The sequence below is a fragment of the Neolamprologus brichardi genome, chromosome 3, assembly GCF_056152115.1.
Source record: "Neolamprologus brichardi isolate AB-2024 chromosome 3, ASM5615211v1, whole genome shotgun sequence".
NCBI classification, from domain to species: Eukaryota; Metazoa; Chordata; class Actinopteri; order Cichliformes; family Cichlidae; genus Neolamprologus; species Neolamprologus brichardi.
The window spans coordinates 40,364,108-40,381,964 of NC_142106.1; the positions used below are offsets into that span (position 1 = coordinate 40,364,108).

Consider the following 17,857-nt stretch of genomic DNA (forward strand, 5'->3'; position numbering starts at 1 on the left):
AGGTCACGGTTTGTTTTAGACCACTCCAACTTATATGTAGTTGTTGGTGCACGTGTACATGCTTTTATGCTTTTTAGGGCAGGGGTGTGGGAGGGAGTGGGGAGAAAGAAATGCCCTCAAAGCAGTTAAAAAGTGACAGATGGGAGTCCGCGTCACGTTGCAAAAAGAAAACCACGGGTGACATGCACACAGCGCTTCGAGCAAAGGTTTCGAGTCTCACTGCACGCGCGCATTTTCACAGCCTGCGTCCTCGCCATGACAACCGGCCCGCATCACACTCTAATCCACCGATGTTTATTTTTAGCCGCGAGCCACTCTCGTTCAGCACACGTCCCATGTTCACGCCGTCAATTATTTATATGTTTTAGGCCTGCAGCGACCACAGAGCGGGACTGCCACAAGTCGGAGCTGCGGGATGCCGAGAACCAGCCAGGGTGCAGAAATGCACCTGAAAACTGCCAGAGAGCAGACCAACAAGCAGCCAGCTGCACAGACAAAGTGAGCCCAGCTGTGTGTGTGTGTGTGTAGGTGTGTGTGTGTGTGTGTGGTGTGTGTGTGTGAGAGTGTGAGAGAGAGAGAGATTTTCTTTCGTTGGAAACTCGGCAGTTTTATGCGAAAGCGGAGGGAAAGAGCTAGCTTGTTTCTGCGTGTGTTTTTTCAAATTTCACTGAATTTAAATGGAATTTGCTGGCATGCAGATACACGGACACGAAGCATTTGTAGTTAGTTGTGTGTCACCAAAAGAGGTGTGAGCAGACTTTATGCTATAGGATACACTCTTTTCAGTTAAAAATGCTATGAGGGATTTGGACTGGCGGTGCTAACTCCAGCGCCGAGATCCTAAAAAAAAAAAAAAAAAAAAAAAGCCCGTTATTTTGCTTTTTTGAAATTAAAGTTGAGTTAAACTACATTTAAATACAAATCTTTAATTATCTGAACCTTGATATCATTGCTGTGTCATACCGCAGATTTTTGTATCAATTCACTACAAAAATACATACAGGGCCAGTATTACCTATACCATTACCGATATTTTAAAAAAGTGATTGATTGATGAATGTGATTGATTGATGAAAGTATTGATGTGTCACATTAGTATTGATCCAATACCAATATCAGCACTGGTATCAATACTATCGATATTAAGATTGATCTACCCACCTCTACTTGATGCAGGCTGTGAAAAAAACAAAAACATTTTGCAGCCCTCCCTTTAAGCCATTTTCTGATTGGCAGCCTCCGTAACCAGAAGGTCTAAACAGCAGGTGGGTGGAGGTGCTGTGCTCACAGCCCGAGTTATGTGCCTGTGATGGCTATATTAGGATTATTTTTGTCACTGACACTACAGAGCCAAGAATAACGAAAAAAGGGCATGAAAGTGGGCGTTTAGAGCAGCAAGCATCCTAAACTGATGCCTCACAAGGATTATTTTGTCATGTGTGTTACCATTGTTTGAAACTAATGCATGGAAGGCAAAAATAGATCACCTTTAAAGTGATGATGCACTCCATAAACTTTCCAGGAAGCACTCTCTGAAACCCCAAACAAAGACCTCCATGACCACAGAGTACCAGGAGAGGTTCCTTCCTCCCGCCTGTTATGTAGCAATCGTGACAACAGCAACAAAGAAGATCCCTTACCATCCGCTGAAGGGGACAAGTCATGAGATTACCTCTTTGAGGTATTTTCTTTTCCCTTTATAATGTCATTAGATTTTAGTTAGCTGAGGAAAGAGATATTTCAATTTTGGACAGTGGGATAAACCTGGCTGGCGCTCTGCCCACGTGCATACAGCAACTGATGGATGGTTTCTCAGCTAAATAAGACTGAACTGGCCATGACAACATTTCAGTGCACAAAAGAACATAAAGACTACTGTGTAATCTTTGCTCTGAAATCAGCTGATTAATAGGGAAACGAGTTGTTGGTGTGGCATCTTTCTCGTTTTCTATCATTCATGACGTAAAAATGTGTTGGTCTGCTCATCGTATGTCGTGTGTTTCAGATCATTTTACATTCAGCAAAAATGGATAAAAAAGCCACCAAAGGTCCCACAGCCACCACAGCCACCAGAGCCAGACTACAGACGATGCAAAGGCCCACTCAGTCCTGCAAACCAGACACCATCCAGGACTGACTACACGAGCGTCTATCAAAGTAAGCAACTTCAAGAATATTACTGTGAGATATCAAGGAATATGGCAAAATTTGCATCCTGAGTTAAATCCGCTTTGTTTTTTCCCCTCAGATGATTTTAAACATTGGGAGGGCAGCAGGCGCCAGCCAATCATCATGAAAGGCAGTTTGACAGTCAAGCATGGATTAGGCAACATGCTCGCACTGGCGAAGGAACCAGAACGCATTGCAAACACCACCAGCTATAAATCGGATTACATCCGCCACCCAACAAACCCCAGACCAGTCAAGCTGAAGCACTCTAACCAAAGCAGCAAGGAACTCCCGCTGGAGCCGAGACTGCCCTTCAAGCCAAAGAAGGCTTGGTCTACACACCAAGACCCTGACAAAGGCAGTGGTTGTTTTGAGAGGTTCAACAGTTCCCTTGAAACCAAGTTTCAGGGCCACACCAAAGATTTCTCTTCACCAGGAGACCACAGCATTCAATGCCAGGTGAAAAACCTGCCAGCCCTTGAGATAAATGACGTCCACCGCCATGCAGCGAGTACCGTGACGGACGAGTACAGAGTCTGGCATTCGCCGCAAAGCTTCACCACTGTGAGAACCACCATGTCAGTGGGCAAACCTAAATCGCCTGACGACAGCAAAGCCAGCCCAAAGACTTTGAGACAACACCCCAAAATACACAAGGCCTCAGCCTGTAATTCCTCCAGAGGTGCCACACAGAAACCACAGAGTCCTGCAGACACTGAAGTGCTTTCTAGCTTCGAATGCTCCACAGAGAACGGAGAATCCAAGATGTACTGGTACAGAAATTTGGGCCGAGGAGGGACTTCGCCTGATGGCGACAGCTGTATAGACCATAGCAACCAAATAATCAGCTGCATGGTTTCTGACAAAAACTAAGGTGGCTGATAAGGTGTGGTCTCGCCACATTATTACCTCAGGTAGTTTCTACTTCTACAGCAATAAAAAAAAAGGAAAGAAAAAAAAAGCCATGAATGGGGAGATTGTGTAACATCAGCTATTTTTATACTTGTAAGCGTCTCAATTTCACTCTTATGTAATCTTGAAAGTGAGAGGCACTTTATGGGAAACAGGTTTAGACAGACAGATGTGGACTTCCTCCAGATAATAAAAGGTGTTTACACTTTTTTAAAATCAGTCACTGTTCCAGTAAGAAGTAATCCAATCTGCTGAAATGACCTCCATGTGTTTCATAAAACCTCAGGAGCACTTTCCAAAACTATATTGTGAATACACCACAAATCATGTAAATGTAATCATGAAATGACATTTTATTAAAAAATAACACAAGGCATTAACTGAGAGAACTTCCAACTCAGTTATATTTACATCTATACAGAATCTTTTTCTCTTTTTAAAGTCCATCGATTAAAAGTATGGTGCCAAAATGTCTGTATTCCACATGACCTTACCTGCTCCAGTGCCAGAAAAAAACTAAACTAAAACAAACAACATCAAAGCTAAAGGCTATTCCTTTAATCTTCTTTATGAGGGTCTGTTCACTTTCTTCCAGGTACACACCAACATCAGCGGTCCTCTTTAAATGACATCATGTTAAGTTTACAGAGTAGAGCCTCGCTCGGCTGTTAAAAACTAATTTCAGTAGCTGTCAGTCGTCATCGAAGTGGATGTGCTTATTAGCCTCCTTGGCGCGGGCGATGATGATCTTTTCGGCTTTGGATATGAGCTGAAAATGTGACAGGAAATTAAAAATGAGATGAGATAGCAGACAGACAACAGGGAGGCGTATGTATGAATGGGTGCGCTAACGTGATAAAATTACTCCAGGTATTAGTGACTTTTTCTTTTGTCCTGTGAGTATAACACATGAAGGTGCAGCATTTAGCTGTAACACTGACAAAGAAAGTCAGCTTTGTGTGCGTGTTTAAAGTTGTTTATACACATAATGTAATAAATAATCACAGATGCACTGATGCACACTGCAACATGTATGCAGATTTGGGTATTTCACATTGTAAGGTAGAGCTCACCTTTTCTGTACCCCGCTTCTTTTCCCTTGGACGATTCAGTTTGACCTGGCGGTCCACGAGGATCTTCTGCCAGTACCTTTGTTCATGGTCACCTTTAAAAATAAAGAAAGAAACAGAGTGAAATTCATTAAAGGACGCCTTTCACAGTTTTATCAAATCTTTGGTTAAAAAACACAGCCTGATGGCCCGACAGAGCATTTTCTCCATCATCAGTTATGAAATCCATACAAAACACAATTTCTAAAAAAGGGTTTCAGAGAAATTAAGGAAATAAAATTCACACCTGTGAGGATCTCCAGCTTCCAGCTATGCTCTTTCTGCAGCTCTGCTCTGACGTCGCTGACTGCTCTCGCTTCCTCTGGGCTGTGAAAGCGGATGTGTCCCTCAGCGTCTCCTTCCAAGATGTCAACATAGGCCACTGGAGAAATTTTACACAGCGCATCCTACACACACAGTGTCATTCTTTAGCGGGGTTACGGGAATCATTGTGTAATGTGGATACACAACTGAACTGTGGGGCTGCACCACACCATGTGTTAAAACAAAGAAGGATTACTTTGAACTCTGAATCGTGCAAAGCTACAAAAGAATAAAGAAAGAAATGAAGACGTGTCCGACCACATTTGGTCCACTTCAGTAAAGGTGATGAGAGTACCTTGATTATTTTCCTCCCTGGTAGCGGCTTGTTGTCTGTAATCTTCACGATGACCCCACTGACAAACTGAGGTCCTTGCTTAGCTGCCTTTTCACTTTTGTTATTCTCATCAACTAGACAAAAGGCAAAAACACAAATCAGTTTCATTTCATAGGTTTTAGTGCTGAATTCCAACATGCTGAAAGCTGTAAATGTATATAGTTCTAAGATGAATGAGATATACATTTCAATAAGCTTCACCCTGATTCTGGCAGCTTGTTAATATACACAAACTGGCCACTATATTAGGTACATGTTTCTAGTACCGGTTTGGACCCAATTCTGCCCTCAAAACAGCCTCAAGTCTTACATAGGACTGGCACGAGGTGTGGTCTTCTGCTGTTGTGGTCCATGTACTTAAAGGCTCCACGTGTGGTGCATTCAGAGGTGCTCTTCTGCACACCTCAGCTATGATGAGTTACTGTCACCTTCCTACTAGAGATTGTGAGTGTGACTAATCTCTATTATGATTAGTCTTTTAATCTAATGTTTAACATTTATTTGATGTCCAGTCCCAGGAAGCTGTGTCCAAAATGTTATGCACTCATCTGCCACCAGGTGGAGCTGCAGCCCCCAACAATGTGCAAAAATGCAAAAATGCAGAATGATAAAGAAATTAGCTTGAGAGATGCTCAGAGGTGAACCACTACTCCTCCACATCCAAAGGAGCCAGTTGAGGTGGGCGCCTCCTGGGTGAGGTATTCTGGGCCTGTCCTACCAGGAGGAGGCCCACAACACACTACAGAGATTACATCTCTTGTCCCAGTGTTCCCCCAGATTAGCTGAAGGAGGTGGCTGGGCACAGGGAGGTTTGGACTTCTCTGCTTAATAGAGATGTTGTCATCAAATCATTTTGTTATTGCTTTATATTTGAACTTTGATTGAAATGATTGTTATGAATTGCAGAACAATTTGTTATTTTTCAGCTGTTAATTTGGCATATTTTAATAATACTTGAATATATTTTGTAAGTAACACATTTTCATACATTTAAAAAATTCTTTTTTCTTTTTCATTATCCTGTTAGAATAGAACACACAGTATCCATAATAGAATTCATTGTTGTGATTAAAGGCTTCAAATGCCTTTGTTTGGACACTTTTTTGCTATTATCCATTAGAAGGTCCTAAAATTTCACTTGATATCTGAGTGTTTCTTTGTTTTAAACTAGACTGTTAGTCTCATTTGTTTTTTCCTCGTTTAGTCGACTAAGAAATTAGTCGCCAGGAACGTCCCTACTTCCAGCAAACTTGAAGTCTGGCCTCTCTCTCCTGAGTATCCCCGCTGTTCACTGGATTTTTTTCCCTTTCCTTTTCCTTTCTTTACACCATCCTGTGTAAACCCTTGAAATAGCTGTGTGGGAAACTCCCAGCAGATGAACCGTTTCTTGAAACCTAAGACCCGCCCTATGACACCAACAACCACGCCACATTCAAACTCACTCAAATCCCCTTTCTTCCTCATTATTGTGATGCTCAGTTTGAACTTCAGCACGCTCATGTTTGCATGAATGCATGCACTGAGTTACTGCCATGTGATTGGCTGATTGGATAATTGTGTTAATGAGCAGCTGAACAGTGCAATCTGTCCTTGTCAGAGTAATGCTGTGTGATTTCTGGTGCGATGTTGAGGAATGTCGTGTGAAAATTTTCTTTAAATTATTTGAAAACACTTTCCCAAAAATCCAGGACAAAATCTTTGTCAGTTCAGCATCGTTGTTTCCTGTTTTATCATACACTTCTGTTTTCAACACATGGAAACTTCAGCACTTGCCCACTTACTGCAAATGCCACCCCAGCTAATGCCAAGTTTAATGAGACACGCAACATTGGAAATTTTATGGGATTCTCATTATTATTGTGGTGCTTTCTCAACTTACCTGTGGATACAGAAAAATAGATATGTGGGAATTATAAAGGAGGATGGGGGAAACATTTTTAAAGTTAGAGGCCTGTGAGTGAGGTTTGGAAGAGAACTCACCCTTTGCATCCCGAAGGTCACCATCTGTCTCCATCATCTTGTGCTCCTTGTCATTTATTTTATTCATGCACTTCTTCAGGGCTGACATACTGCTTTTCTGCAAGGTCAGGTACTCCTGCTTTAATCCAAGCCAGTCTTTCCTTGATGTGGAAAAAGAAGGAATAAACACGGCCGACAGAGTGGGTTCAGTTTGCTAGTTATAAAACCTTTTACAATTGTATTAACTCGTTAGAACAAGGGATGCAGGTTCGTACTTTGAAAGCACCCGGAGTGGGATCACTTCTTCCCCAATTTTCAGTTTCTCTTTGTGCTTCTTTTTTCTCTTCCTTTTTGCTTTAACTGTTGAGTCATCTCTGTTTTCTTTGCCCTTCTCAACAGCCTGCTGTGCGTCCCTGTGAGTGGGCGACTCTATGAGGGGAAGAACAGCATTAACACAACAACCGACTTTGTGACCTTAAAAATGAGGAACAATGAGGAGGTAAAATGACAAACAGCTGTCCCATTTAGATCTTTTTGTAGTTTTCTTTTTTTTTACACTGGTGGCTTAGAGACGACTTACTACTCTGTGCTCCGTCTTTCTCCCTCTCCCCACCTTCACATTCGCTGGTTTTTCTTATCTTCGATGGTACGTCGCTCTCCGATCCCTCCGCCGTATGTGACCGCCGTCTTTTCTTCTCTGACAGTTTGCTCGGTGTCTTGTGAGCGCCGGTGGCCTCCGGGTCAAAATCTTTCTTTTGCTCAGCCGCCTCCGCTTCCATCGCCTGCTCTTTGACTTCCTCTGCAGGCGCCTGTGCCGTGGCACCTTCTTTCCTTTTCTTCTTCTTTCGCTTCTTCTTCTCTTCTTCTTCACCTGCAGCACATGGATGTAAAAAGAAGCCAGGATAAATACACTTTGCAGCGCTATCCTTTACTTCAATATTGCAACGGCGCCAAATAAAATCACCTATCCGAGATGCTGGATTGTCAGCCGAGAGAGAAATTGGCTTCCTGTGCAACGTCTTGGGGAAAATCCCTGGTTTCCTGGGAGCATCTTCAGGAGGATTGTTCAGCATCTGTTTGAAAGATCAAATTCTTCCATGATCTTTTGTTCCAGCCAAAAACAAACACCACGTTAACGTCAACGACATCATAGCTGTGGAAATATTCCCACTGAGTTCTCACCTCTATAGCTTTCTGTGCTTGCTCCTCTTTCTCAAACTCGACAAAAGCAAAACCCTTGGAGTCCCCGGAGGACTTGTATCTGGGGATGCTGACATAAACCACATTTCCACATTTTGTGAACACTCTTTCTATCCAGCTGTGTGTCACATCCTTTGGCAAAAGTTCCTTAGAAAAAGAGAAAAAGAAAGAATCATTAGTTTGGGATCCAAGAAGATTTTAGAGCAGGCAAACAACAGGGAGAAGATGATGCTGTTCTAATACTTAGTCCTGACTGAAACAAAGAGTGGATGCACCAAGCACCTTATCCTCTCTTTTTAAAGACTTTCTTTTGCTTGGCTGATACTTGTATATACAACCCCGATCCCAAAAATGTTGGGACAGTGTGTGAGAGGAAAAGGATGAAAACCATTATTTGAATGCCTGTGATCTTCAGCCCTCTACCAAAAGTACTGCAGCTGGTCTCCTCAGTATCCAGATGTTCACAGACCGTTAAAAGAGGGGATGCTACCCTCTGGGAAACATGACCCTGTCCTGACTTTTATGAGACCTTTTGCTGTCAATCTGGTTTTATTTACATTTTAAACAACGTCCCAACTCTTTTGGGATTAGGGTTATAGAAAATGTGAATGACAGGCAGGTGGGGCGTAGTCACAGCCGTGTGCCTAAGGCGACCATATTATCACATTATAGACGTTACATCACATTATTATCATAGAGAAATGTTGCGTTCAGGTGTAATGTATAGAATCGTTTCTGCTCTCTTTAATTGGTGATCATTAAAACAATGGAAAGTATTAAAATTCATGTGAAAAGCAAACAGACACCAGAGGACTTTTTCTTTTTTTACCACGTAAACCGTGCGGCTGTCCACATCATTCGGTAGTTCCCCAATTGGAAGCTGACGCCTTACTTTAGTTCCCTCGAGGTTGAGCTGAAACACACACACACCTTTAAATGATTCTATATTATGCAAATACTGTGAAATAGCAAGTTATAAAGCATTAACAAAATGAAAATTTGCTTTACAGTACCTCAACTACAGATGAATTTTTTAGCGCCCTGGCAATAAGCTTTGTGTCAGTTGTCAGCTGCTTCATTCGATTGAAGCTTGCCAACACAGATATATCAACATCTATAAGAAATAATGTGTGGTAACAAGGTTAAGGCTGTTCCCAAGTCAAAAAGATTCAATGAAACGTATAAAGTATCGATAGCTTCTTACATCCACTGTCAGATTCCTCCATGAGCTTTTTCAGAAAGCGGTCCTTGCTCAGGTTGACGTCGCCAAACCAGAATTCCACTTGTTTCTTCACCTCACTGAGCAGCTGTTTGACTCGGGACCTCTTCTTCTTTTCCATCTCCTTCTTGCTGCTGGGGTCTGCTGCCGCAGCATTGGTAGCTCCCCTCTCTGAGTTAATCATCTCGGGGGCAGGACTGCAACAAAGACGCTTGTGTTGTTATGAGATTAGAGCCTGTACTAAAAGGCAAGTTCAACATATATCAAACAACAGCAATGCTAAGAGATACCAAGATGAAGGCTAGGAGTTGGAAAAGTCCATTCAGGTTTTTCTGATCTACCTTGTGCCTGTTCAGGGCAAATGCTGCTGTGAAAGGTTTAATGCAAAATTTAGACAGGTCTGGAGTCTCACAAGAACAGCAAGTTACAAAACGCCATACCATTAAATTTAACTGTAGAGGTACATAATCAACCATATGATCTTACATTTAATAATAGGTGTGATGTGCGAGTGCCAACTAGTTTAAAGTTTCAATAATCAAAACCACCCTTTTGCCCCCAAACTGATATAAATTATGCTGCTAACTCCAAATCCTGCTTCGTAGTAATATTTATATTAAATTCGTGGGGTTTGTTTGCACGTTTTGCCCACTCTGACCCATTTTCAGATTGCACACTCCATATCGAACACGCCCCTTTTATAATGCCATCATTTTATTGATAAAGTTGTTGGTAAAAAACGTATACATAAACTGTTAGTTTTGCATTTAGCTCTTTACTAAGTGCACAGGGAATGCCAGACTGGTGGTTAGCTAACACTGCCGTCCAAGTTAGTAATTGGAAATTCGCGGGTGGTGACTTTAAAAAAAACAACCCATCCGTCATGCCAAAATTGTTAAAGTCCGCCAGATTTTTTCTCAACGTTCAGGAGACCGAAAGATTCACATAACTCACCGTGCTCCAGATGTGAAAACAGTCCAGCCTAACACCGAGTTCACAAAAATAACAAACCAGCAGCTAGCGTGATATCTTCACGCAAACGGCGCTGCTTCGCAAAGTAACGTCGCACGGTAAATTCGTCATAAGAGCGAGCGGCAACTTACACGACTTCCGGTGAATAATTCCACCGTAAAAAACAACAAATACGAAGGTTGTAACATCCACATTTTATTCTGCAAACTAGTGAATCTAAATGTAAGATAATATAAAACACAGCACAGTCTACCTAATCATTCATTGTATTTGATAGTAAAATAATAGCGTAATAACGATAATAATAATCACTTTATACACATGTTAAAATGTCAATAAATAATATGTAAAAAATGCTTTTAGAAATAGAATAATACTGATAATGCATGCAATGCTTTATTCTATCTCTTCTTAAACATTAACATGTTTATTCTTTTATTTTCACTACCACTTCCGGGCTTTTCACATTTTTCAATTTTCGAAACATTTTTAGTTTTATTTTGTATTCAGCCCTGTTTATTTCTGTCAAAGTCAGTAAGGTGACAGTAAGCCATCTATTACTAAAAACAAGTTTTCAATACATAGTGACTATCATTTTTATCCTTACTTTTTCGTCGCATTTTACAACTTGGCCGGTTAGCTCAGTTGGTTAGAGCGTGGTGCTAATAACGCCAAGGTCGCGGGTTCGATCCCCGTACGGGCCAGTTGTTAATTTTCTTTTTTTTTCTCTGCCTATCCACGTGGACCACAAAAAACACTTTTTAACTGTCTGTGAAGGTTCTCGGTCATCCAGGTCATCGTAGTCTAAGGAGCTTGGAAAGAAAAGCGTTTGGACCCCAAGAGGGACAAAGGACCCCCTAATCTTCCTCCTTGGCTGATTGCGACCTACACCCGTTTTCACTCCTTGGCTTGTGTGATTAGGTAAGGGATCATTGGGGGTCCAATGATCCTCTTTGAGGGCACACTCCCATAGGGCTTAAATCTGAGACTCTCCACCATTTGACCTTAGAACTGAAGAAGCTTCTCGGATGAGAGGTGAAACTTCTTCAAGCAACTTACAGAAGTCCAGACGCTTTTCTTTCCAAGCGCCTTAGCCTGCTCTTGCAACTGTTTTAATGGCATAGGGAATATTTTCTTGACACATACTGAGGCTCATTGGTAATTATGACTCCAGTGCACTCGCATAGCTGGCTCATGTCAAAAATCAAACTGGTTTCTTGAACATGACAATGAGTCTACTGTACTCAAATGACACCCACAGTCACCAGATCTCAATCCAACAGAGCACTTTTGGCAGAATGGGTACATCATGGATGTACAGCCAACACATCTGCAGCAACTGTGTGATGCTATCATGTCAACATGGACCAAAAATCTCTGGGGAATGTAATGAAGTGTAAACTACCATTTATTATGACCCTACTTCTGGATGTCGTGATTCTCTACTGTGAAAACAGAAGTAAAGAAATTACTTCTGTGATTGATGAAACTGATTTGATTTTCCTTTATCCATTTTGAGACTTGTTTGCAGGGGAGGGTGGGGTATATTGCTTTTTAAAAAGTATTTTTATGATTATTACAGTTATTATATTATTATTATTACTGTCTTAAAAAAAACAATCACAATGCAAATCAACAATTTATTAACAGCTTGTAACATAAGGGCAGTTTTTTTTTCATCATAGGTCCAAAAAGCTGTCAAACTTTTTGAGCTTCTTGCACATGTCCTCCTCGGTACAGCTCTCAATTCTGCTCTTGATGAGCTGTGAAAGTTGACTGTAGAAGGTCTTCGTCCACTGGGCTTCGAAGTGGTGGGTCGATATGTTGCACACTTTGTGAAGTACCATCAGCAACTTCTCATTGCTGCTGACCTCACACCTTTTAAAAACCCATTTCTGCCACTCTGCCCACGAAGCATCGTCTGTGAAATTCACAGTGATGCTGGCCTTGGTCTGCATGCACTCTGGCTCTCTGTCAGTCAGGTCGTTCCATATCGCCCTATAGGAAGAGGGAAAGGGCATAAGCTCTAGGAAAATACTAATTAGTGAGGTATTGTTTTGAATTATTTGATTCAAAATTCAATACTCACACAACGTTTTTCAGAGGATCTGGGATCAAGTCGCTTAATGACAGCAGACCTCTGTAACTCAATCGGTTGCCCTCCATCCTGTTCCATCACACAGGGAACAATAAAGGTTTTTCATATTTAGATAAAAAAAGCATACCTTTAAATATAAGCGTAGTTTATTACAACATAGGTGTAATTATGACCTTTTAAAAATTCTTAAATCAAACCATCACAGTCATCCTCGACACTGGAAAACTCCCATTTCCTCAAACATCAGCATCATGTGCCAGGATAATAAAACAACTCAAAAAGTTTCTTACCACAACTCCTGAAGCTTTTTTTTAACCCCTATTGCACAAGCAAGGACCAGAAGCTCGTCGTCACTAATGTTTGTCCACCCAAGTCTAAGAGGAACAGAAAGCGTGACATCATCTGGATGATTCTTTGTCATACATTGTTCTAAAAAAGTGGTAAAACTAACTAACACCTTACCCGAGGTACACAATATTCTCTGATTCTTTCAACACATCAGCAATGACCTGTACTGCTTCCATATCCAGGTTGTTTTCTCCAAGCCTTAAACATGAGATGGAGAAGTAAATACATATTGTGCAAGCACTTTCCATATGTGGCGCTCCATAAGCAATTGATAAGGTTGCAACCACATGGAAGGGTCTATCAAAGCTTGGAAACTGAATTTTACCTGAAACTCACCAAAGACTCTCACATCTACCCAAAATATGATGAATATCTCTTAGTGTATCACAGCTTATTCCAGTCCCAGTAAGATCCAGCTCTGATATTTTACCCTCGGTGAGGTTTAGGAAATACTTGATAGCGTTGTAGTCCATTTGAGATAGCGTTTCATCGCTAACATTAACTCTTAGCATCTTTGGTTGCACCTCAAGTGCTAACGAGGAGTCCTGTTGCTCAAACAAGCAGTGCAAATGGTTTAGGATGTGGGCTCCACTTTCACAGAGAGCTCTCAGTTCTCTGATGATTTTCTCACGATATGCGTTCACTTTTTCTTTGTGGCAGCAAATCCCCACCTGCCTAGATAGAAAACTGGCATTGCGCTCAGAGAGGATTCCAGAGAGGAAGCGGCTGAAAAGGTCCAAGTGTCCACTGTTGGATACATCTCTGGGACATGATGTGCGCTCAAGTGCGTCAGGCAAAGGGTGATCCGTCACCGCACAGTAAACTGCAGCAAAGAACTCTTGAATAGTAAGATGAGCAAATGAATAGACCTCTTCAGTGAACCCAGGCTCTTCTGCTATTGTCTTGTCGAGGAAAGCACTAACGAGGCTGGATCCTTCTAACGCTGCCACCTCTTGGTCGCTGCTATAAAACAATGTTTGATGCTCCAGTAGGTTTTTGAAGGCAAGTCGACCCAGCTTTAAAACAGTATCAGACAGCTGCTGGATGGTCCCCGCTCTTTGGTCTTGAAGACATGTTTCAGTTCTCGCTTGGGTGTGAGATCGAAGCAAAGCCACCAAGTACTGCACGTAAATATCCGTCATGGTCTTTGGGCTTCCCCCACAAAGATCTTTGCTCTCTTTGAGGATGCAGCAGACAATGTAGCAAAATGCAGGTATGTAGCACAGTGTCAGCATTAGTTCGTTTGCAGATACCACTGAGAACATGCAATCAGCAAGGGACCTGTCCTGGAAGTAACGAAAAAAGAAGTCCTGAACTTCGGCCAAGGAGAACCCTGCAATGAGCACAAAGCGGTCAATGCAGCCCACAGGGATGTAGCTGATAGCCGCAGGCCGACTTGTGAGCAATACAGAAGCATTTGGTAGTAGTTCACCCTGCATCAAGCTTCCAATAACCTCCATAACCTCTGCATCTTCATCTGGCTCAGTTACAAAAGAGTCCACGTCGCAGCTCCTGTAGTGTCTGAACTCATCAAAGCCATCCAGGATGATCAGCAGTTTGTTGTCATTTGCCAAGATGTTATCCACTTCTTTAGCAAGGTGCCTGTTTTTGCGCAAGATCAACTCTCGTAAACTTGTGGGCTCGTCAATCAGATTCAAGTCTCTGAAGGTCATGTGTATGATGAAGTCAAAGGCAAGGTGGTCCTCGTTTCCCCCAAAATCAAACAACATCTTTTGCACCAGGATAGTTTTTCCGATTCCAGCCACCCCCGATACCAGAACCTTCCTGACTGGACGAACTGCCTTTGCACATGAGAACAGTTCAGCTGGTGTGATTTTCTCATGCACTGCTGACTTCTGTTGCAGACACAGTCGCTTCTGTCCAAAGGTCAGCACCTCATGTCTTTTATTTTCTAATCCCTGGTGTCCGTCAACTAAGAGAAGATTGACGTAATGTTCGGAAAACTGAATTTTCTCTCCGTGCCGGGTGTTGTAGAAAAGCATGCTCTCACTCCTGCGCCTCAGGACTTCTTTGTGTTTTTGTTTCACTTTGCTGTACTCTGTAGAAGAAAAGAAGCTCAGGATAATTTTCCAGTTCCACTCATATGTACTTGTATAGTTGGAAAAAATATATATAAGTATATAGGATGAGGATAGGATACATTTCAGTACAGTGCTTGACTAGACTGTACTTACAGTCTAAATTACCATTCTGTTTCCCCCTTTCCCCCTGCCAACTAAAGTTAAGTGAAAACCTTATCTTGAACTGATCAACGGTGATGGGAATAACAAGTAACGCCGTTACTAACGGTAGTTAATGTGTTGTCTTGTGTAGTTAGTGTGTAGTGTTGTGGCTAGTTTTGTGTTGTGTGTCAGAACAATGAGGCGACTGCTGTCTCCAGGTAGAATCAGGAGTGATACAACTGCTGCTGTCAGACTTGCAGGTATCAGGCTGTGATGTTCTCCTTTATAGTGGACAGAAATTATTTCTTTGGAGTGGCACAAATAATTTGTGTGGCATCTTATTGAATGCAGAACAGCTGGTTGTTCTGTAAATAGTTTGAAGTGGTTATTTAAAAACTCAAGGTAAAAGGTAAATGGATGCAAATAAATTTGTTGTTTGCAATATGATTTATATTTGCTATATTTGTTTAAAGTTAGGAAATATGATTCATTAAACATGTTTGTGGTTGTTACAGTAAAAAAATATAACTTTCTATTCTGATTTTATGGTTTTTGATGATTTTAGATCAATTGTGTTAATACAGTATGTCAAAATGAAAACATAACTGTAAATTCAGACACGTGAGGTTGTGCTGAAAAGAATGATACCAAACAAGGCAAATAAACAGTTTTTAAAGGTGAAATGTGGAGAGAAAATCACAAGTAGTTAAAAATGGCCAATTACACCCTGGACCCCAGAGAGTTAAGGTTTTGGTTTGTTTTTTTTTAAATGTAACGCAATAGTTACTTTTCAAGTAATTAATTACTTTTAGAATCTTATAACTCAGTTACTAACTCAGTTACTTTTTTGAAGAAGTGACTAGTAACTATAATTAATTACTTTTTCAAAGTAACTTGCCCAACACTGCTGATCAATGACATTCCTGTGGCTAAAATTGAAAATGCATACCTCTGGACTGAGGTGGATCCACTTCTTTGGAGTACTGATAATGACTTTTCCCATTAAGAAAAATCCTGGCCGCTTCCTCGCCTTTGCACTCCAGGATATCCAGCACCTTTCTCACTCTCATCCGGGGACCCAGCTGACACAACACTTCCTCGCGATCATCTCGAGTGAACACTTCCCGGCACACTAGGAATTCTACCAGAGAGTCGACCTGTCCTTCTAGTTCATCCACAAGAGAAACTCGCAGTACCTTCACTGCTGTCAAACAGGAATGATGAAAATCCTTTTCCACCATAATTTAATGTAAAACAGTCCTGTCACGGTTGTTAAAGAGTGGACTCAGGCGCGGAGCTCAGAAATAATGACAGTGCATTTATTTACAGTGCAGCAAGGTGACAACAGTTCAAATGTGCAACAATGGTGATAGTGCGTCCCTCCTTCCGTGTAAGCCCGTGCGTGGTAGTGAGTGCTCGTCTCTCCTCCAAGTGCTTCCTTTGTGTCCGTAAATCCTCCGTCAATCCCTGGGTGAACACACACGACAGCAAAATGAGTACGAAGATCAGACAGTACTTCAATAACGTTAGCGACTCGAAAACACTACCAGGCTTAGTGCAATACTCCAGCGCTGTCTGTCGCTCAGCCACACCATTAAGTAGCCCTGCTGAAGATGGTAGTTGATTGGCAGTAGTGATGGGTCGTTCGCGAACGAAATGGCTCTTAGAGCCGAGTCTTTGAAGTGAACGACGCGAGCCGACTCTTTATTGGGAGCCGTGAGGTTTTTTTTTTTTTTCCTTTCTCTCACCCTCTCTCTCGCCCTTTTTTCCGCTAAACTCCGCGCGCTGGGCAGAGGGGGGAGGGGCGTTAGTTACACTCGCAGTAGCACAGGAACAGAGCCAGAGAGAAAGAGAGCCAGGGGCAACAACGTCACATTAGAAAGGTATAGTAATCATCCACTAGTTTCAGTTGCAGATGATAATGGATTCAGAAATCATGCAGGTCCATATGACAGAGAATGTGCATCTTCTTTTTGTTTTAATATTTTAATTTATATTTAATTGTGTTGTGGTTTGCAGTGTTTTGTGTTGTTTCACGTTAAATTTGTTTAAAAGGAAAAAGCTGAAAATTTAAATAGTTAAAAGTTTAAAATGTAAATAGTTGTTTTTTGTATTATATGATTTATTTATTACATTTTATGTGGAGTGAATAAATAAAGTATATTTATGGTGGCCCTTAGAGACAAAGCACGTACAAACTCCAAAACACGTACAAACTCCTAAGCATGTACAAACTCCAAAACGCGTAAAAACTCCAAAACACGTAAAAACTCAGAAGCACGTACAAACTCCAAAACACGTAAAAACTCAGAAGCACGTACAAACTCAGAATCACGTACGAAAGACAACAGAAGTGCTCCAGGATGCTAGGGTGCAGTGTTGAGCTTTTGTTACCTAGTGGCTACACAAGCCAGGAAGTATCAACAACCGGATTTGGTGTGTGGTAGTAACAGGTAAATGAACTTTTTTTTTTTTTTTAATTATTTGAATAAATATGAGTGCTTGTCTATAAATACACAAACAATACACACATGCTTTCAATTGTGTAATTTAAGTGATCTGGGTAGCTCTGTTTTGGAAGTTCAGTAAACGCTAGAAATGTGTTTTGGAGTTTGTATATGCTTTGTCTCTAGGGGCTATATATAAACATATATAAATAAAACCACTTTTTTTTTACATTAGTAATTCCTTTTCTGTATAATTTTATATTATTGTTAATGATTAAATAATTAAAGCAACAAAACCACCTGAAGAACCGGTTCGGAGCCGAAAGATCCAGATCTTTTTAGTGAGTCGAGCCGAAAGAGCCGGATCTCTAAAAAGAGCCGGAAATCCCATCACTAATTGGCAGCAGCTGGTGGATTGACAGCAGGTGCGGCAGCTCCGGGCGACAGCACTTCCGGGTTGGAGGTAGCCTGTTGCTAGGTTACCTCCTAACACATCACAGCGGAGCCGGAGGGGAAGACAGGGTGATAGGAGAGACACACATACACATGCACACAAATATACACACACTGGCAGGTCGACCGG

The 17,857-nt window shown here is 41.6% G+C and overlaps 3 protein-coding genes and 1 non-coding gene across 6 annotated transcripts; 2 read left to right on the forward strand and 2 right to left on the reverse strand.

The window, feature by feature from the left end:
- Positions 1–245: 245 nt before the first annotated feature.
- LOC102792508 (uncharacterized) lies at positions 246–3,461 on the forward strand. Of its 2 annotated transcripts, XM_006802478.3 has the most exons (4): positions 246–498; positions 1,523–1,681; positions 2,006–2,157; positions 2,249–3,461. In XM_006802478.3, the coding sequence occupies exons 1-4, from the start codon at positions 416–418 to the stop codon at positions 3,040–3,042; spliced, it is 1,188 nt and encodes a 395-aa protein (XP_006802541.2). In that variant the 5' UTR covers positions 246–415; the 3' UTR covers positions 3,043–3,461. The 2 variants fall into 2 exon arrangements, with proteins under 2 accessions (XP_006802541.2, XP_006802542.2); XM_006802479.3 differs by lacking the exon at positions 1,523–1,681 and having other exon boundaries at positions 247–498.
- larp7 (La ribonucleoprotein 7, transcriptional regulator) lies at positions 3,426–10,301 on the reverse strand. 2 transcript variants are annotated; one of them, XM_006802481.2, is made up of 13 exons: positions 10,181–10,301; positions 9,212–9,423; positions 9,021–9,121; positions 8,837–8,920; positions 7,990–8,154; positions 7,772–7,880; positions 7,421–7,678; positions 7,083–7,236; positions 6,829–6,968; positions 4,810–4,922; positions 4,438–4,597; positions 4,155–4,246; positions 3,426–3,850 (listed from the first exon to the last, which is right to left on the reverse strand). In XM_006802481.2, the coding sequence occupies exons 2-13, from the start codon at positions 9,408–9,410 to the stop codon at positions 3,773–3,775; spliced, it is 1,653 nt and encodes a 550-aa protein (XP_006802544.1). In that variant the 5' UTR covers positions 9,411–9,423; positions 10,181–10,301; the 3' UTR covers positions 3,426–3,772. The 2 variants fall into 2 exon arrangements, with proteins under 2 accessions (XP_006802544.1, XP_006802543.1); XM_006802480.2 differs by having other exon boundaries at positions 7,388–7,678.
- Positions 10,302–10,828: 527 nt separating this feature from the next.
- On the forward strand, positions 10,829–10,902 carry trnai-aau (transfer RNA isoleucine (anticodon AAU)). The gene has a single exon. It is a non-coding gene; the product is annotated as a tRNA-Ile (tRNA).
- Positions 10,903–11,877: 975 nt separating this feature from the next.
- LOC102792199 (NACHT, LRR and PYD domains-containing protein 3-like) lies at positions 11,878–16,409 on the reverse strand. Its single transcript, XM_087837643.1, has 6 exons — positions 15,777–16,409; positions 12,981–14,703; positions 12,759–12,842; positions 12,587–12,670; positions 12,288–12,365; positions 11,878–12,196 (listed from the first exon to the last, which is right to left on the reverse strand). Exons 1-6 carry the CDS (start codon positions 16,066–16,068, stop codon positions 11,878–11,880), a joined length of 2,580 nt encoding a protein of 859 aa, XP_087693769.1. The 5' UTR covers positions 16,069–16,409.
- Between the last annotated feature and the right edge of the window lie 1,448 nt (positions 16,410–17,857).